At 42.7% G+C, this 20,966-nt stretch overlaps 1 protein-coding gene across 2 annotated transcripts in view; it reads left to right on the plus strand.

Moving 5' to 3' along the window:
- The window catches only part of ASRGL1 (asparaginase and isoaspartyl peptidase 1), a 29,478-nt gene extending 9,425 nt beyond the window's left edge, over positions 1-20,053 (plus strand). The window contains exons 3-8 of one of the 2 annotated variants that reach the window (XM_057729239.1): positions 6,836-6,978; positions 7,717-7,874; positions 15,450-15,568; positions 16,371-16,481; positions 17,058-17,299; positions 19,868-20,053. In XM_057729239.1, coding sequence (XP_057585222.1) covers positions 6,836-6,978; positions 7,717-7,874; positions 15,450-15,568; positions 16,371-16,481; positions 17,058-17,263 — 737 coding nt within the window. In that variant the 3' untranslated portion in view covers positions 17,264-17,299; positions 19,868-20,053. Of the gene's footprint in view, positions 1-6,835; positions 6,979-7,716; positions 7,875-15,449; positions 15,569-16,370; positions 16,482-17,057; positions 17,372-19,867 lie in introns of those variants that run through there. The other variant, XM_057729238.1, reaches the window with a different exon arrangement.
- Positions 20,054-20,966: the final 913 nt, after the last annotated feature.

Here is a 20,966-nt window from a genome sequence, read left to right on the forward strand (position 1 = left end):
GTCACCTCATTAACATAAACTTGATTTTGGTTGAAAGCTGCTTGTTATGAATAACAAGACACCCAGTTCACCTTTATGAATCTGAAGTGGTTTCAGGAACTGAGGGCAAAAGACCAAATATTATAACAAAAGATGCTCCTGTTGCCCTAATCCCTTAGGAAGTTCCAAGGGTTTTGGCAGCTGTGAACCAGGTACCTGGACAAAGACCAAATTATATATTTATTATAAATCATAGTATCACACTTCCTTTGTCAAAGATCAGTTTATATATTTATGTGGATCTGTTCTGGACTTTCTATTCTGTTCCATTGATCTATTTGTCAAATTTTTTTCACCAACACCACCCTGTCTTGATCAGCGGTCCCCAACCTTTTTGGCACCAGGGACAGGTTTCGCAGTAATGCAAGCCATGGTTCAGGCAGTAATGTGAACGATGCGGAGCAGCATATGAATCTTCGCCCACTGCTCACCTCCTGCTGTGTGGTCCAGTTCCTAACAGGCCGTGGACCAGTACCACGGTTGGGGACCCCTGGTCTTGATTGCTGTAACTGTCTAGTAATGTCAGCTACAGAGACCATTTTATTTCTTCTTTTCCAACTTGTATATCTTTTATTTCTTTTCTAGCACTGGCTAGGCCATCCAATATTATGTCGAATAGGAGTGATGAGAGCAAAAATGCTTGCATTTTTCCCAGTCTTAGGGGAAAGCACTGTCTTTCACCATTAAGTATGATGTTGGTGGTAGGATTTTATAGGTGCCCTTTACCAGGTTGAGAAGTTCCCTTAGTCTTAGTTGTTTGAGATTTTTAATCATGTATGGATTTTGAATTTTTTCAAATCCTTTTTCTGTATCTATTGAGATGACCATGTGGTTTTTCTTTTGTCTGTTAATATGGTGGGTATTGATTGATTTTTGAATTTGGAACCAGGTTTTCTTCTCTGGGATTAATACCACTTTGTTGTGATGTGTTATGTTTTATATAAATGTAAAATGCTATGTTTGATTTGATGGTGTTTTCTTGAGGATTTTGCATCTGTGTTCATGAGAGATACTGGTCTATAGTTTTATTTTCTTATAACATATGTCTGGTTTTGAAATGAGGGTCATGCTGGCTTCACATGATGAATTGGAAAGTGTTGCCTCCTCTTCTGTTTTTCTCAAAGAGTTTGTGTAAATTTGGTATTATTTCTTTGTAAATATTTGGTAGATTGGGGGTTTTTTGTTTGTTTTGATGGAAAGCTTTTAACTAAAAAATCAAATTCTTTAATAGGCATGGCACTATTCAGGTTATCTGTTTCTTCTTTGAGTGAGTTTTGTCAGTTGTCTTTCAAGAAGTTTCTATTTTCCTTAAGTTGCTGAATTTACAACATTTCTGTATTATGCTTTTAATGTCTGTATGGTCTGTAGAGAGGTTCCCCTCTTTCATTCCTGATATTTGTAATTTGTGTCTTTGTTTTCTTTGTCAGTCTAGAGTTTATCAAGTTTATTGTTCTTTTCAAAGAACTAGCTTTTGGTTTGGGGAGGGGGGAGTTTTGTGGATTTTTCTGTTTTTTTTCTTTTGCTCTTTTTCTGTTCTGAATTTCATTGATTTATCTTTACTGTTTCCTTTATTCATTCAGCTTGCTTTGGGGATAATTTACTGTTCTTTTCCTGTTAGATCATTAACTTGAGACTATTCTAATATAAGCATTTAATGTTTTAAATTTTGCTCTAGCACTGCTTTGATTTTTAAATGTTTTTACATGTCTTAATTTTCCTTCTATTCAAAACGTGTTCTAATTTTCCTAGTGACTTCCTCAATGAATCGTGGGTTATTTAGAAGTGTGATACTTAATTTCCAAATATTTGTGTATTTTCTAAATATCTGTTACTGATTTCTAGTTTAATTCTATTACAATCAAGGGATAGACTTTGTGTGATTTGCATTCTTTTAAACTTTGTAAGGTTTGGGTTCTGGCTCAGAATATGTTCTACCTTGCCCATTTGCATTTAAAAAGAATCTGTATTCTGCTGTTGTTGGATGGAAAGATCTATAAATCTCAGTAAGGTCAAGTTCATTGGTTATGTTATTCATACCTTCTGTATCTATTTTTTTTAAGCTCTTAATTGGAATATAATTGCTTTACACTCTTGTACCAGCTTTTGAGGTACACCAAAGTGAATCAGCTGTATTTATACATATATCCCCATATGCCCTCCCTCCTGCGACTCCCTCCCACCCTCCCTATCCTGGCCCTCTAAGGCATCACCCATCATCCAGTTGATCTCCCTTTGTTATACAGCAACTTCCCACTAGCTATCTGTTTTACAGTTGGTAGTGTATATATGTCTATGCTACTCTCTCACTTCATCCTAGCTTCCCCTTTGCCCCCCACCCCCCCAACCCCATGTCCTCCAGTCCATTCTCTGCATCTGCATCCTTATTCTTGCCCTGTCACTGGGTTCATCAGTACCTTTTTTTTTTTTTAGATTCCGTATATATGAGTTAGCATACAGTATTTGTTTTTCTCTTTCTGTCTTACTTCGCTCTGTATGACAGACTCTAGGTCCACCCACCTCATTACATATAGCTCCATTTCATTCCTTTTTATGGCTGAGTAATATTCCATTGTATATATGTGCCACGTCTTCTTTATCCATTCATCTGTTGATGGGCATTTAGGTTGTTTCTATGTCCTGGCTATTGTAAATAGTGCTGCAATGAACATTATGGTACATGTTTCTTTTTGGATTATGGTTTTCTCTGGGTATATGCCCAGGAGTGGGATTACTGGATCATATGGTAGTTCTATTTTCAGTTTTTTAAGGAACCTCCAAACTGTTTTCCATAGTGGCTGTACCAACTCCTTCTGTATCTTGATTGTCTATTTCTACAGATTACTAAGAGAGGAGTATTGAAGTCTTTAATTGTAAGTGTGGATTTGTCTATTTCTCCTTTAAGTTCTATCAGTGTTGGCTTCATGTATTTTGAAACTGTTATTTGGCATGTAGATTTTTGTCTTCTTGGTGAACTGACCCCTATGTCATTACTTAATGTCCTGATTATTATTTAATGGTCCTTATTGTAAAGTATACTTTGCCTGATATTAGTATAGTTGCTCCAGTTCTCATTTGATTCATTTTGGCATGGTATAATTTGTCCATTCTTTTACTTTTAACCTATTTGTGTCTATATATTTAAAGTGGATTTTTTTCTTGGCAGCATATAATTGTGTCCTATCTTTTTGTACAGTTTGACAATCTCTGCTTTTTATTGGGGTATTTAGACCATTTACATTTAATGTGATCACTGATATGGTTAGGCATAAATTTGTCATCTTGATATTTGTTTTCTATTTGTCCAATCTATTCATTGTTCCCTTTTTCCTCTTTTTCTGCTTCTTTCTTTTGGAATAATTGAATGTTTATAATTCCATGTTATCTCATTTGTTGGCCTAGTAGCTAGCCTTCTTTTTTTAAAGGTTGTTTTAGGGTTTATAGTATACATCTCTCACTTGTCACAGTCTACATTAAGTAATATCACACTTCATGCATAATATAAGAGCCTTTTACAGCATTCACCTGTTTCCCCTTTCCTAACCTTTATGCTACTGCTGTCATATATTTTACTTATGTATATAAGTTTCCTAATGCATTATTATTTTTCCTTTAAACAGTTATATTTTAAAGATATTGTAAAAAATAAAGGGAAAAGGTATTTCTGTTTATCCACATATTAGCCGTATCCAGTGTTCTTCATTCTTTGGGAGAATCCTGATTGCTGTCTGCTATCATTTTCCTTCTGCCTGAAAGATTTTCTTTAACATTTCCTATCTTGCACATCTGCTATTGATGACTTTTTTTAAGCTTCTGTATGTCTATAAAAGTCTTTCTCTTGGGTTTTTTGAAAGATGCTTTCACTGGGTATAGAATTCAACTTGACATTTTTTTTTTTCTTTCAGGGCTTTAAAGATGGTGTTCCTCTGTCTTCTGGTTTGCATTGTTTCTTGCAGGAAATATGCTATCATTTTTCTTTTTCCCTCTATACCCAATGTGTCTTTCTCTGGCTGCCTTTAAGATTTTCTCTTTCTCATTAGCACTGAGCTATTTGATCATGATGTGCCTGAGTGTATTTTTCTTCATGTTTCTTTTCCTTGGAGTTTGTTGTGCTTTTCAGATTTGTGAATTTATAGTATTCACCAAATTTGAAAATTCATCATTTCCTTAAATATTTTTTGTCCCTCTGTGTCACCTCTCCTTTTGGGCACTCCAGTTACACATGTACTGGGCTGCTTGAAACTATCCCTGAGCTCAGTGATAAACTGTTAAATTTTTTTTCAATCCTTTTTGTTTTCTGTGTCTTCAAGTTCATTCATCTTTTCTGCAGTGTCTAATTTGGTGCTAAGCCTGTCCAGTGTATTTTACATTTCAGACTTTTTTCATCTCTAGAAGTTCTTTCTGGGTCCTTTTCATATTTTATTCCACATTCTGGTACATACAAAATATAGTTATAACAGCTATTTTGACATTCTTGTCTAATCTATCATTTATGTCATTTCTGAGTCTGTTGCTATTGATTGATTTTTTGTTGTTGTTGTTGTTCCTCCTCATTATAGGTCATATTTTCCTGTTTCTTTGTGTGCCTGGTAATTTCTTATTAGATACCAAACACTTGTTAGGTGCTGGATATTTTTATACTCCTTTAAATATTCTTGAGCTTTGTTCTTATCCCTTTGTTCTTTTTTTTTTTAATTTTAATTTTTTTTTTTTAAACTCTTTATTGGAATATATTTGCTTTACACTCTTGTACCCATCTCTGAGGTACACCAGAGTGAATCAGCTGCATCTACACACATATCCCCATATCCCCTCCCTCCCTTGACTGCCCCCCACCCTCCCGTCCTGGCCCTCCAGGGCATCTCCCATGAAGTTGATCTTTTGTTATACAGCAACTTCCCACTAGCTATCTATTTTACAGCTGGTAGTGTAAATATGTCTATGCTACTCTATCACCTCGTCCCAACTTCCCCTTTGCCCCTCACCCCAGCCCTGTGTCCTAAAGTCCATTCTCTGCTTCTGTATCTCCACTTTTGCCTGTCACTGGTTTCATCAGTACCATTTCTTCAGATTCCATATATGTGTGTTAGCATACGGTATTTGTTTTTCTGTCTTACTTCACTCTGTATGACAGACTCTGGGTCTATCCACCTCATGACATATAATTCAATTTCATTCCTTTTTATGGCTGAGTAATATTCCATTGTATATATGTGCCACATCTTTATTCATTCATCTGTTGATGGGCATTTAGGTTGCTTTCATGTCCTGGCTATTGTAAATAGTGCTACAGTAAACATTATGCTACTTGTTTCTTTTTGGATCACGGTTTTCTCTGGGTATATGCCCAGTAGTGGGATCACTGGGTCATATGGTAGTTCTATTTTTAGTTTTTTAAGGAACCTCCAAGCTGTTTTCCGTAGTGGCTGTACCAGCTTACAATCTCACCAACAGTGCAGGAGAGTTCCCTTTTTTCCACACCCTCTCCAACATTTATTGTCTCTAGATTTTTTGATGATGGCCATTCTGACTGGTGTGAGGTAATACCTCATTGTGGCTTTGACCTGCATTTCTCTAATAATTAGTGATGTTGAGCATCTTTTTATGTGTTTGTTGGCCTTCTGTATGTCTTCTTTGGAGAAATGTCTATTTAGGTCTTCTGCCCATTTGTGGATTGGGTTATTTGTTTTTTTGGTATGAAGCTGTATGAGCTGTTTGTATATTTTGGAGATTAATCCTTTGTCCGTTGCTTTGTTGAGAAGTATTTTCTCCCATTCTAAGGGTTGTTTTCTTGTCTTGTTTATGGATTCTTTTGCTGTGCAAAAGCTTTTAGGTTTCATGAGGTTCCATTTGTTTATTCTTGATTTTATTTCCATGATTCTAGGAGGTGGGTCCAAAAGGATCTTGCTTTGATGTATGTCATAGAGTGTTCTGCCTATGTTTTCCTCTAGGAATTTTATAGTGTCTGGCCTTACATGTAGGTCTTTAATCCATTTTGAGTTTATTTTTGTGTATGGTGTTAGGAAGTGTTCTAATTTCATTCTTTTACATGTAGCTGTCCAATTTTCCCAGCACCACTTATTGAAGAGGCTGTCTTTTTTCCATTGTATATTCTTGCCTCCTTTGTCAAAGATAAGCTGCCCATATGTGCTTGGGTTTATCTCTGAGTTCTCTATTCTGTTCCATTGATCTTCCTTTCTGTTTTTGTGCCAGTACCATACTGTCTTGATCACTGTGGCCTTATAGTATAGTTTGAAGTCAGGAAGCCTAATTCCACCAACTCCATTTTCCCTTCTCAAGATTGCTTTGGCTATTCGGGGTCTTTTGCATTTCCATACAAATCATAAGATTACTAGTTCTAGTTCTGTGAAAAATGCCGTTGGTAATTTGATAGGGATTGCGTTTATCCCTTTGTTCTTATCCCTCTGAGGAAACAGAGTCACATAGAGGTTAAGAACAGCTAGGCTTACAGGTATTATCTAGGCAGAGAAAGTTGGAGAAAAGGTGCTAGTGGTAAAGAGAACAGAGTAACGATAGCAGATGGTACATTCACGGAAACCTAATATTTCAGTACTTGTTGCCAAGGAGAGGAGATGAAGCTGGAAAAGTAAGTCAGAGGCCAGATCAGGAAGGGCTTCATACCTTTTATTTTGTAGGTCATGGGGTACCAAGTCAGATTTGTGTTTTTAAAAATGTTCCTTTGGCAGTGGAGTAGAGGATGAATTAGTCAGCTTAGGGGAAACTCTGAAGCCATTTCTAAATTCTTAATTCTTGGTTTTCAACTTCTTTTTGGTTTTAGGTTGTGGATCTGTCTTAAATGAAAATGGTGAAGTTGAAATGGATGCCAGTATCATGAATGGGAAAGACCTGTCTGCAGGAGCAGTGTCTGCAGTCCGCTGTGTTGCAAATCCCATTAAAATTGCGAGGCTTGTTATGGAAAAGGTATGGGGGACTGAAGCACCCTTATCCTAAGGAATTGTCACTGCTGCACTTCAGTGACTAAACAGGGTCTGACTGTAGGGAGATGCTTGAGATCTCTGTTCTCCTAAAATTATATGAAAGAACAAAAATAACATTTAAGTGTCTCAAGGAAACCAAGATTCTGACTCTGTTGATGATGTAATTTGACTCATGACCACTTGACCAGTGATTACTTTGTTTTCATGTCATCTTCCTGTATTTTCTTCAGCCTGCTCTCAATACGTGTAACATAACGCATACAAACTGAGCAGACCAACTGTTTAAATAGCATGTATGGGGGAATTCCCTAGTGGTCCAGTGGTTAGGACTCCACACTTCCACTGTGGGGGGCCCAGGTTCCATCCCTGGTCGGGGAACGAAGATCCCACAGGCTTTGTGGTGCGGCAAATAAATAAATAAATAAATAAATAAATAAATAAATAAATAGCATGTATGAAATAAAAGTGGATTACATTATCTAAATTTAAGATCATATGTAAGTTGAATTCCTAGTAATATTCCATCATTTGGGGGTTTTTGAAAATACAAAAACTCTGAGAGCTAGGCTTTTTTCAACATTCCGAAAAGCAACCCAGTGGAATTTGCATTTTTGAGGCTTCGTACCCAGAGAGAATAATTATTTCCGCACAGTTGGAACAGATAAAAAGATTTTAACTTTTTCAAAAAACTTACTGTTTTCCCATTTCTTTCTGGCTCAAGACACCTCATTGCTTTCTGACTGACCAAGGTGCAGTACAATTTGCAGCAGCCAATGGAATTCCAACAATTCCTGGAGAACAACTGGTAACAGAAAGAAACAAAAAACGTCTAGAAAAAGAAAAGCAAGAGAAAGGTGCTCAGAAGTCGGACTGTCAAAAGTAAGTATCATCTGTGGCTCACATCTGTGGTTCCCATCATCTGCGGAGTTATTCAGATGTGAAAGTTTGACACACATGTCTGGTTATCCACATTTCTTAAATAAGTCAAATATCACTTGGTAGTTTCAGTTTTTGTACAAAATAGTTCACACTAAATAATGGAAAAACTGCTCTTTTGATTCTGAAATTTAACCTCATTTCTTACTCCTATGAATAGTAACTCAAATTCAGCTAAGAGTTCCTTCTCCAGCATGATTTAAAGATGAATGCCTTGTGTTAAGGTATTAATTACCTGCATGTTACTTGATCAGGTTGTTAACTTCAGTACACCACACAGGTTCTCTGTGATCTAGACCACGCCGTGTACTTACTTAGGCACCCTTTTACAGGGCAGAGAAATCAGTCCAGCCCTTATCAGTGAATTAATCATGTGGTCTGAATTACGGTTTTCTGTGTTACCAATTCAAAAATACCAAATAAAAGCCCCCTTAATTTAAAGCAAAATTTGAAAAATGAAATTTGAATGTGGCCTGGAGGTTTATGATGGAATATAATTTATTAATTCCGCATACCCTTTTAGATTTGTAATGTTTAACCAGAGGTATACTTTAGTATCACTTAAGGAGCTTTTTCAGAATATACATGTCTGAGCCCCTTCTCTGAAGAATTTAATTTAGAAACTTCCCAGGTGGTCCAGTGGTTAAGACTATGCTTCCACTGCAGGGGTCATGGGTTCGATCCCTGGTGGACAAACTAAGATCCCGCATACCGTGTGACATGCCATGACCAAAAAAAAAAGGTAAAAAAAAAAGAATCTAATTTAGTAGAGCTGAGGTGGAGAAGCCAGGCAAGTCCATTAGAAAAAAGTTTCCTAGGTAATTCTAATTTGTCCCCAAGTTAGAAATCTGTTTTACAAGATTGGCCATATGTTGGTAGCTGTTGATAATCTTTACTGAGTGTGCTATTGTGTCTATAGGCTAAAGTCACAGGAATGGGGTTGCTGTATCAGTGGTTCATGTACATTTTAATAGATGTTGCCATATTGCTTTCCAAAAATTCTGCAACAACACACATCTCCGCTAGCCAGTATTGCTCTTTGATGTAAGCAAGAGGGGTTCTTGCCCTGGGCCCTGCACTTGAAAGGACCCTCATCTCACAATTACACAAAACAGTTGGTTTATTGCAGATCCATGGGGCACCTCTGCCGCTCAGCAGTGGCACAGCATTACCTGATGCCCTCGTCATCCACTCTTGTGACTAATAGCATTCAGCCCCCCAGGGAAGTGCTTCTCTGCATCTCTTGCTCTAAGTCTTTGAAGTAAAGGCCATCTGAGTCAAAAGGTTTGTGGATTATGTGACTGCTGCCATCAGAAATAGACCCTGCTTTGGAGTGTGGGGAAGAATTGAACAGCAGAAGGACTTAGGTAAGAGAAAAAGACAATAATTTGTCTAACAAATTCTTGCATAACAAAGTGTTGTTTTGCAGCAATGCCCAGTGTCCTTTTTCTTTCTACACGTTTCAGTTTGTGATTCTGGAGTTACTCATGAATTAGTACAATATCTGCAAGACTTGCACTTGAGGGCTGATTCCCGTTACTCTTAAATTTGTAGATATGTAGGTCTAGACCAGCACTGTCCAATAGAAATATGAGAGCCATGTATGTAATTTAACATTTTCTAGTAGCCACATTAAAAAAAAAGTAAAAAGAAATGAGTGAAATTAATAATATACTTAACCCGGTATACCCCAAATATTGTTATTTCAACATGTCATCAGTGTAAAAAACGATTTATGAGATATTCTATATCCTTTCATGCTAGATCTTCCAAATCTGCCGTGTGTTTTACACTGACAGCACGTCTCACTGTGGCCTGCCCACGTTTCCTGAGCTCAGCAGTCTAGGTCTAGACAGAACCTACATGAAGAACCAATTCTTTATGTTGGCAACTAAATGGACACTGAATGTTAGACTTATGAATGGTTTTATTCTTATAAAAATACTTAAGATTGAGTTAAATGTTTTAAAATGTTGAAATTTTTAACTTTTAAGTAATTCTTATTTAAAATGTTATATTCATTAATTGTAATGTTTAGACTTTGATATTAATAATTTTGTAAGTTTTAGAAAAAACTAAGTTTTGAAATTGTATCTGCAAATTATTTTATTCTTTTTTGGGGGGATTTGCCCTTAATTTTGATGAAAATATATTCAATTTTTGTACACTGTCAGTGTAGTTACATTTCAATTTCTAATTCCTAGATTACTGAAAATGTGTACAAATCAAGATTTTGATAGGAAAAGAGCACTAAAGTAGAACTCACAAAAGAAAAAGAAGCTAAAAGGAAAAAAAAAGGTAAAAAAGTCTTCAAAGAAACAGTCTGCTTTAAAAGTGAGCAGTCTGGACTTCTCAAGTGGCCCAGTGGTTGGGAATCTGCCTGCCAATGCAGGAGATATGGGTTCAAGCCCTGGTCTGGGACGATTCCGCATGCCATGGAGCAACTAAGCCTGTGTGCCACAACTGCTGAGCCCATGTGCCACAACTACTGAAGCCTGCTAGCCTAGAGCCCGTGCTCCACAAGAGAAGCCACTGCACTGAGAAGCCCAAGCCCCACAATGAAGAGTAGCCCCCACTCGCCACAACTAGAGAAAGCCTGTGCGCAGCAATGAAGACACAACGCAGCCAAAAATAAAAATTAATTAATTAATTTAAAAAAAAGTAAGCAGTCTTCTTCCAGGATGACCGACATGAAATTCACAAAGAGAAAATTACAGATTCTTTGTTCAATGAAGATTTAATTACTTGTCAAAACAATGAAAATTAGTAGGAATATTATTCTCACCAAATCCACAACTTGAACAATTCAGATGAAATCCCGACAACTTCATGTTCTTTACTAAAGGAAGATTTAATTGCTAATCACAAAGAATCATACACCAAAAAAAGGACACGTGCAATTATTAGAATTGGGGGAAAGGCTGAATAAATAAGACAGTTGATAACCGGAAAAGACAAAGATAGAAAACACAGATGTAATGTTCTTAAAAGAATAATCACATTTGGCCAAGTGTAATGGTGCTTTTCATGACCCCATCAACACAATGCTTACAAAAAATGATGGGAAATTTCTAGGGTTAGTAAAAATTATTTCACATTTTGATAAAATGCCAAACATAATTAGGGAAAAAAACTAATGATAAGTATCAAGGAGAGAGAATTTAAATAGGTTAGTCTAATGGGTAATAAAGTGAGAGATGAAATCATATATGAAGTTTAAAAAAACTCAGTTCAGCTGGAATGTACCATAATCTGAAGACATGTTGAAAAACTAACATTTAAAAGGCAAGCCTGGGGACTTCCGTGGTGGCCCAGTGGTTAAGAATCCGCCTGCAGGGGACATGGGTTCAAGTCCTGGTCTGGGAAGATCCCACATGCCTCGGAGCAACTAAGCCCATGCACCACAACTACTGAGCCTGAGCTCTAGAGCCCGAGAGCCACAACTATTGAGCCCCCGTGCCACAGCTACTGAAGCCCACATGCCTAAAGCCTGTGCTCTGCAACAAGAGAAGCCACGGCAATGAGAAGCCCACGCACCACAACGAAGAGTAGCCCCTTCTCACCGCAACTAGAGAAAGCCCGCGTGCAACAATGAAGACCCAACGCAGCCAATAAAAAAATAAAAATAAGTAAATAATAAAATTTAAAAATAAAAAAAGGTAAGCCTGTGATAATGGAGCTAACGTGGTAGGTAAATAAAAGGTGTTAAGCACAAAGTTTGGCCAAGAGTCCAGACGTATTCTGTGTGACACATCCAGCTCACAGTGAATTTGCTGCTAGGAGACATGCCCCTCCCCCAGCTGCACCAATGCAGATGATGCTGTGGGACAGTAGAGGGTCCACTGGAAGATACTCTAGATGTGCCTGAAGGTGGAACAGCTTGATTAGACTCACATCTGACTTTATAACAGACCTCAGAGATGTGGTGGGAATACCAACTAAATGCTGTTAATTAAATCAAATTTAGATAAGAATAGTTCAGCAGAAATCACGGAAGTTCCTCAAAGAACAAATCACGGACTTTGACAGAAAGTGAAATTAAATTTGAATTTGCACTATCTACAGTTACTTAGTCTGAACTATTCCTCTCTATCAATAAGCTTAACAGAAGCTTTAAAAAAATATGTGTTTGGCTATTACACTTTTTAAAGAGTTAAAAATATTTTTTTAAAGTTTAGCAAAACAAAGCCAAAAGTGCATGTGAAATATGCAAGAAAAATGACATCCTCATAAAATATAAGGAAATCAAAACAAAGGAAACAAAAATATTTGCCTAACTTGAAGGACAAGATTCATGTACAAATGATCCTGAAACCAGTTTCTATGAAGGCTGTTTTTCTGTTCATTGTAAATTGAAGTATAAGTATCATTTGTAGAAAGATTTGGACAAAATCAAGCAACATACTGCTATTTTCAATTTTCTTTATAATATCCCAGCAATGAAATTTGAAAGAAGAATTTAAGATACTCTGCATGGGACTTCCGTGATGGCTCAGTGGTTAAGACTGTGCTCCGAATGCAGGGGGCCCAGGTTCAACCCCTGGTCAGGGAACTAGTTCCCACGTGCATGCCGCAACTAAAAGTTCGCATGCCACAACTAAGAAGCCTGTCTTGCTGCAACTAAGATCTGGCACAACCAAATAAATAAACATAAACAGTGCTTAAGAGATGAGAAGAATGAGTATAATAAGTGATTGTAATTTAAGTGATCAAATTAAAATATTTAGTAAAATCTTCTGTGATAACAATTTATCATACGTAACCCTATATAGCATTTGAGTGCAGTAATGTACAAATCAGGATTCATTTCCAAATCCAAGTATTGCTTTAAGAGTTTTATATGTAATCCCAATGCTGCTGCCTCAGCAGAGTGAAGCTTCTCCAAGTTAAAATGAATTAAAAACTTGCTAAGAACTACATCAACTCAAGAAAGATTGTGTTATTTGGCACTTTGTCAATAGGATGCATGTTACATGAAAATGTTGATCACTGCCCCCTAAGATGAAGGCAAGGAAAATTATGTTATGGAATAAATACATAATAATTTATGAATTGTATATGTGTCTGTGTGGATTTTTTTTCCACTCATCCAGCCATCACCAGCTGATCAACAAAGGATCCAAATGTGCAAGATAATAATTAAATCATCATCATTGGTAGTTTGTCAGCTCTCAGTACAATGAAAACCATAGCTTTGCAATATTTCTCAAGATACATCTATCATGGTAGGAGGATAGAACATATTTATTATTTCTAAATATTAAATGTGTGTGGGCCTCCATTTGCCTTTTTACTTTTGCCTCGCCCCCTGCACGTGTTGGGGGGCTTCCACGGGGCACCTCTTTCCTTATGTGGTAGAAGGGGCAGCATCTCTGTGGTTGCTTCTCCCTGTTGACCACCAGCTTGGATACTTTGCATTTGTTTGTGGGTTATTCTTTTCAGGGAATTTGCCTGTTTTTGTCCTGTGGTCATTTTTTCTCTTTAGTTGTTTTGTCCTCTTCTTATCAATCCTAAGGCTATCTTTTCTGTTAAAAAAAATTCCCAAATCCATTGTTTTTATCTTGCTTTTACTTTGCTCATGGTATTTCTGCCATATGAATGTTTTTATTTCTTGTAGTCAAATAGTAGTCTCCCTCTTCTTGTATAGTTTGCAAGACCAGAAACTTAGAAGGTATCCCCACCCTGAAACATACAGCCGCCTAGATTTTCTTGAAGAATTTTATGTTTTGTATTTAAGTCCTTAACTATCTGGGTTGGCTTTTGTGAATGATAGAAGATAGGGCTCCTGTTTTCTTCTAGTAGAATGGCAGCTTTCTCTTTCTAGTCCCTTGAATACCAGGCTATATCTAGCTAGGATGCAGCCTCTCCATGTGATTACCTAACAGAAACCTCAAGCTTGTGTCCAAAACTAAACTTGTTCCTTCCCTACCCACCCCCACGCCACACACACCACCAACAACAAAGCAAAAAACCTCTTCCCAGTCATCTGCTACCTTTCAGTAAATGTTTCTTGCATCCTTTCAGTTCCTGCCTTAGACTTCCTTCTCACATTCCAGTCCACCTACAAATTCTATCAACTCTGCCTTCAAAATGTCCCACGTCCAGCCTCCTTTCCGCCCTGTCCTCTGGAAACACCCAGACACAGATCACTGCCTCTCAAGCCTCCCAAGAGGTCTCTATTTCCTCTCTCGTCTCCCTTGGTCCACACATGGTAGCCAGAACGGTGCTCCTAAGACAACTTTTTGTAAAAGTATAGCACACATTCCAGGTGCATAGATCATACACGGAGCCCTGGATGAGTTTTCACAGGGTGGACACACGTGTCATCAGCACCCAGCCCAGTGCACCCCCGCCTCTGTCACCACCCTCCCCGCGAGGAAACCGCCTACCCGGCTTCCAATACCGTGGGCTGGTGGTGCCTGTTTTTAAACTATCTGAATGGGATCATGTAGTACGTCCTTTTTAGGTGCTTCCTCTCATGTTTCTGAGATCTGTCCCTTTCTCGCAAGTAGTAGAGTCCATCCTCACCTCGGCACAGTGTGCCACTCTTTCATGTGTCACAAGGTTTTACTTGGGCAGACGTTTGTGTCACTTGCAGTTTGCCATTATTACAAATAGTGCTGCTGTGAACATTCTGTACACTTTTTAAAATTTATTTATTGGCTGTGTTGGGTCTTTGTTGCTGTGCGAGGTCTTTCTCTAGTTGCAGCAAGCGGGGGCTACTCTTCATGGCGGTGCTCGGGCTTCTCATTGAAGTGGCTTCTCTTGTTGCAGAGCACAGGCTCTAGGCGCTTGGGCTTCAGTACTTGTGGCATGCAACCTCAGTAGTTGTGGCTCGTGGGCTCTAGAGCACAGGTTCAGTAGTTGTGGCACACAGGCTTAGTTGCTATGCGGCATGTGGGATCTTCCAAGACCAGGGATCAAACCCGTGTCCTCTGCATTGGCAGGTGGATTCTTAACCACTGCGCCACCAGGGAGGTCCCTACTTGAAAATGTATAATAAAATGTTAGAAAGTCAGCTTATTTCATCTTTATAGCAAGCCACGTGACACAGGCGAAGTGGGGTGTGTGGACAGGTGTCAGCATCACCTGGGGAGTTGTCAGAAGTACACGATGTTGCGTCCCATCCTGTGCCAACCCGGGGTCTCTGGATGGGGCCGCTGAGGATCCAAGGGCTGCTTATGCACGCAGAAGCATGAGATGTGCTCGATTATTTGCACCCTCACTTTATAGATGGGAAAACGAGACAGGATAAAACTTAACTCAGTCACCCAGCTAGAACGTGGTGGTGCCGGGGCTGGATGGACCCTTAAAGCTGAGGGCTAAAGGCATGTCCAGCAGTCTCACTGACATGTAGAATGTAAAAGCAAACAGGCGTTTTTTGCCGTGTCGGTGAGAGGGGAACGCTGGAATCAAAGCCTGTCCCGCATACCATTAACACAGAAGTGTATTAAGCTACATTGCCACCTGTGGGAGTGTCTCTCATCTTCGGCCACTCTTTCTGTTTGTTTTTGGCAGAAACTTGGGGACTGTGGGTGCTGTTGCTGTGGACTGCCGAGGAAACGTGGCCTACGCGACCTCCACAGGGGGCATCGTCAACAAGATGCTGGGCCGCGTCGGGGACACGCCGTGTATAGGTGGGCTGGACGGGTGACCACTGCCCCCCCCATCGTCTTGTCCTCATTCTCTGGTCTCTGTCCCCCCCCACCACCACTTCTTTATTCCTTTATTTCCTCCTCCTCCTGGTGGCAGCTTTAGAATTTCTGGGAGTGGCCGTGAGTTGGAGGGGGTTGTCCAGGGCATGTGGAGAAGGTGGTGTGTCCAGCAGGCACCTGTTTCCTGGATGCTGTGTTTTGGGGACGACTCGGGAGGGAAGTGGAGACGGGGTGCTGAAGTTGCCCCAGCACCCCCAGTGCCTCTGTCTTCTCTCTAACCCATTTCAGAATCCGCAGACTAGTCCCAAAGGGTTAGGTACACGAAACCTCTTCTCAGGCATGGGCTCAAATGAGCAAACTAAGAGAGCTGAGAATTTAAGTTTGCAGTTATTAGATTTGAGTGACATGAGAGCGACACACCACCACTACGCAATATGACACATCGAAGTGTTCTTTGTATTAACCTTGGAGCACATCTTAATTCCCAGGAGTGGGGGAGGGTCGGGGGGGTGTATGTTTCACCCTCTGCAGGCTGAGTGGATGTGCTTGGGGGCAGAAGAGGGGCTGCCCTGGTGGAGCTGCTCTGGGGAGGTCAGGCCTTTCTCCCCGACACGCCCTCTGTCCCCCTAATCTCCGGATATTCACGCAGCACTCACGGGTGCACCTTGGCGTGACACCTTGGCACTCTTGGGATTTAATATGTATGAGGCATTAGACTTGTGATATGTGTTTGAATTTCTTGACTGTTGCCGCTCAGTTAGAACCAATCCCCTTCCTCAAGCAGGATCTGGAGGCTACGCTGACAATGACATCGGAGCCATTTCAACGACGGGGCACGGGGAGAGCATCCTGAAGGTGAATCTGGCCAGACTCACTCTCTTCCACATAGAACAGGGTACGTGGATCATGGTGGCATCTGACGTTGAGGAGACAGGAGCTGTTTATAAATAGGTGGAGAAGGATGGGAAACCCTTCCTTGCTTGCTGCAGACGTTGCTTTCAGGTTCACCCTGCTTCTGTTAGGGTCTGGAGAGAAGAGCATTTGGAATACTCTTTGCCTTCTGCCTCTCGGGGGGCGGTAGAGACACTCTGAACCTGCGTGTGGGAGAAAGGGCAGCTTCATCCCAGTGCAGGGGGACTTCTCTGGCAGTGCAGTGGTTAAGACTTCCAGGGCAGGGGGTGAGGGTTTGATCCCTGGTGAGGGAGCTAAAATCCCACGTGCCTGGTGGCCGAAAAGCCAAAACATAAAACAGAAGCAGTATTGTAACAGATTCAATAGAGACTAGAAAATGGTCCACATCCCACTGCAAGGAGGGCCTTGCAGGGGGAGAATCCTTGTACGGGACACTCAAGTAGAAATCACTCACCAGGAGTCTTTGTTAACACGTTTTGGTTTTTCATACTGTGAGTGATTTTCCCATCAGATTCCTTTCAATAACTTGTGTTGTTTCTCAACCTCTCGTTGTCTTCAGGAAAGACATTAGAAGAGGCTGCTGACGCGTCATTGGGTTATATGAAGTCAAAGGTCAAGGGTGTAGGTGGTGTCATCTTGGTCAACAAAGCAGGAGAGTGGGCGGTGAAGTGGACCTCCACATCCATGCCCTGGGCGGCCGCGAAGGACGGCAAGCTGCACTCTGGAATTGACATTGGCGACACCAAGGTCACTGACCTGCCCTAAGCCCCCGGAAGCTGTATGCTAGAAGCTAGCTTGAAGGTAAAGCACAGTTTCCTGGTGTGGAAACCTAGCTTATTAATCAATTAGATCTAGAAATGGAAAAATTCTGCAGTCTGTCACTCGTTTTGTTGCCTTGATCAGTGTTTGGTTGGGGGCGGGTTCCGAAGTGATACGCGACATGCCCACGTTAAGATCAAAATAGGATTGGTGAGGATGCCTTCTTCACAAACAGTCCCCATAGTCTGAGGTTAGAAAGCAGAAACAGCATGATCTTAACAGGACAGAAATGGCCTCGGTGCAGGGAGTGCCTTTTGGAATTGGGGGACCCGCAGCTGAGACAGAGGCTGTAGGCGCAAGGGTGTGGGGAGTCCTAAGGAGAGCGGTGCTCTGGGGCAGGACCCAGTGCAGGGACGAAGCAGGGAGGTGGTGAAGGGGCAGCAGAGCTAATGGAACGTTGAACATTGCAGGTGAATGTCACAGAGCTCATTCTGAGTCAGAATATTAGGTAAAAGCATCTCTGAGAGAGAAACTGATTTTTTAAAGAAAGTGCAGATCTTCTCTGACTTACTAATATAGACGTGTTTCCAGACGCTTTAAAATGACCCTCTGGTAACCCCTGGCTCTAATCTGCTGATGAAGGGTCGTCATGGAGACTCCAGAGCCCCTCCAAGTCTGAGGGTTTTCTCGGGCTCACACACAAGCCTGCTTACCTTGTGTTTTCCCCCGGCCAGCCTCCGCCTCCCAGACCCCCGGGTCCTCATAGTGAGCGATGGGGCTCGTGATCTCTTCACCTCTCCTACGACAGGGAAGGGCCAGTCAGTGTAGAGATGACCCTGTCTTAATGGCATCCACGACTGTCCGGTGCTGTGGGTTCCCCCAGCTGCACTGGGTGTCCAGTGTGGTCAGCATGGTGAAGACAGTCATTTCCTTGATGGAGAATATTCCTATTAACCTCTTTACACTGGAAATGGTATTTTTGCTGTGACGTATCTGCTCAATATTTTAGCCTGTCAGGGCTTACCTTCTCTCTGGAAAGAAACTGCTTCACTTTAAATTCCATGTGCTGCTAATAAAATGTATTTTGAAAGAATAACACTGTGGTTAGGAGTCACTGTTGACAAAGACCAGAATGTGCACGAGCTCCCTTGGTCTGTCAGTGCAGACAGGTAAACTCGTTAAAGAGACCTTTCAGCGTAAGGGGGGTGCGTGGATGTGATAAGGTGACCTGCCGCCTGGAGAATATTGGAGAGTTTTCAGAGGAACAGTTTCCTCAGGATGGGTTAAGCAAGAAGCCAAACTACCTTTGCAGGAATCAGCGGGGCTTACGGATCAGTCGTCTCGCCGTTTGCCGTCCTTTGCGCCAGACAGTCATGCGGTCCGAGCCCCTGTCCGCTGACCCTCCCTGCACCCGTGTCGGCTGCTCTGAGCCTGAGAGAGAGATGGCACGTGGAGGCAGAATAGAGTTTGAATCCTGCTTCTCCCTACAACCTGGGTGACTCTGGACAGGTTCACTTTTGAGAATTTTGTCATCTACAAAATAGGTCACTGTGAAGATTAAATGAAAACGAAGGACAACTGCTCAGTGTTTATCTCCGGATCCTCTGGACAGATAGAGAACCTGTGGGCAGGCCCAGGAGGGAGTCCATGTGATTATGTCCTTGAAAGCCTCAGCTGCAGCCGCGGTCCTTTAGAAATAAGTACTCTGTTAGCAGGTGTGTGTGTTCACGGAGGCCGCACAGGCGGTGGCTCACGCTACAGGCATTGCGGGGGAGGGAGGCTCCAGCCCGGGTGCCCGCAGGGTGGCTCTTCCTGAGGCCGCCCTCCTTGGCTTGCACACGGCTTGTTCTTTATACGTGTCTGTGGCCAAGTGTCCTCCTCTTCTAAGAACACCAGTGAGCTGGCATCAGGGCCACCTCACAGCCTCATTTTCACCTCTTCAAAGGCCCTGTCTCCAAGTCCCCAGGGGTTAGGGCTTCAACATAGGGATGCTGAGGGGACACAGTTTAGTCCCTAACAGGACATAGAGCAGGACTGCATTAGGGGTGGGGAAGGGAGAGACTTTTGCGGAAGGAACCATCACTGAGTGGAGAAAGAAGAAGGAAGGAGCGGGGAGCGAGGCCTGGTTTTGCACTGCTCGTTCCTGTTCACAAGGGAAGTGGCCCTAGTCACCAAGGGCCGCTGGGGCTCAGCTCGGGCCGCCTGCCCCCTTTGCTCGAGCAGCCCAGTTAGGGAAGGGTCCCCAGCCCTGCCGTGAGAGCCACGGTGCGTGCTGCTGCCCTCGGACCTCGGTTCTGTGAGCAGTCACTCCACCAGCCCAGGGTCCCGCACATGGAGACCCGCTGTGGGTCCCTCCTGCCCCTCACCTTGCCCAGCGGCTCCCTCACTGTCCAGCAAACGTAGGCGCAAGGTGGCCTCTGAAGGGGAGCGACAGCGCTTTATCCCTCCTCTGCCACAGGAGGGCAGCAGACCCCACGCTGTCCACCGGTTTCAGCCCCGAGAGGAGATAACTCATCACCCTGAATCTACAGTCTACTCAGAAATTTTGGAACTGAAGCGGGGTTCCTGTTCCTGGCTTTCATTCCATCTCAATACTATGATTTGTTTTAGAGCACAGTTGTCCAAAAAGACACATGCTAGCAAATGCCCCACAGAGCCCATCAAAACGTCTGACTCTTAAATCAGTGCCGCCTGCTCTGCACCTGCTGTGGGGCCAGCAGCTCCTTCCAGCCGGGAAGAGGGTGACATCGTACTGAGCACGTGGGGGCCCAGAGCCGAGAGCAGGTGGGTGTCTGCTGGGGCAGCTCGGCCCACCTGCTGAGCTGGACCGGGCAGTCCTGGGAAGGAAGGGCCTTACCCTTGAGGCCGTTGGACAATAAACGTTTTTTTGAAATACTGTCCTTTCCAGCCGTGTTCCTCTCTAGCACAAGAGGTTATAGACTCTGAGGGCAGAGGAGGTGGGAACGGGCTGTGTCCCCCTCTCCTCAGAAGTGGAAGGCGTGGGGAGCCCGTGGGGACATCGTCTCTCCTGCCCCACGTCTGCCTTCACCCCCGCCCAGAACTGCCTCCAGGGATGTGGCAGCCGCTCTGAGGGAGCGGGGAGTGTGCCCGCGGAGCGTCCAGCTGAGGAGGGCGCGGTGCCCTCCTCTTCCTCCTGCGCAGTGCAGGTGGGACCCAGGGAGGACTGGGGCTGGGCCGAGGGACAGAGGCGAAACCAGGTCTAGGAATGGGGCCAGGAGGGGGCCGGGCCGGAGGTGGGTGTGGGGTGCCGGCGGTGCTGCCACCCGGGGCACAGGTGCCATCAGATGGGCAGGCCGCCCGTCCAGCTCACCCGCCCCGCACGCCTGACCCAGAAGAGTTGAGCCGCCGTCACGCAGCTGGTCTCTTGTGAGGGGTGAGCGTGCCAGGGGAGGCCCGGGGGCGGCACAGCCCCTCTGAAAGATGAAGTAAGGCCCAGAGAAATAATGCTCAGGTCCCCCAGGGCACTCCTTGTTAAACTGAGGGTTACTTTGGCCTCCCTGGGCCCCACACCCTCTGTCCCCGAGTGATGATCTTAACATCACGCGGGGCACCCAGCGCCCCACCCCCGGACGTAGGTAGGGGCAATCCCACGGCTGCTCCAGGTGAGGAGCAGGAAGAACGGCACATTTAACAACTTTATCCTTCAAACTGTGCTTTTTTTTCCCCAAACCCACTATTAAAATGGAAT

The sequence above is a fragment of the Hippopotamus amphibius genome, chromosome 3 (assembly GCF_030028045.1).
Source record: "Hippopotamus amphibius kiboko isolate mHipAmp2 chromosome 3, mHipAmp2.hap2, whole genome shotgun sequence".
Lineage (NCBI taxonomy): Eukaryota > Metazoa > Chordata > Mammalia > Artiodactyla > Hippopotamidae > Hippopotamus > Hippopotamus amphibius.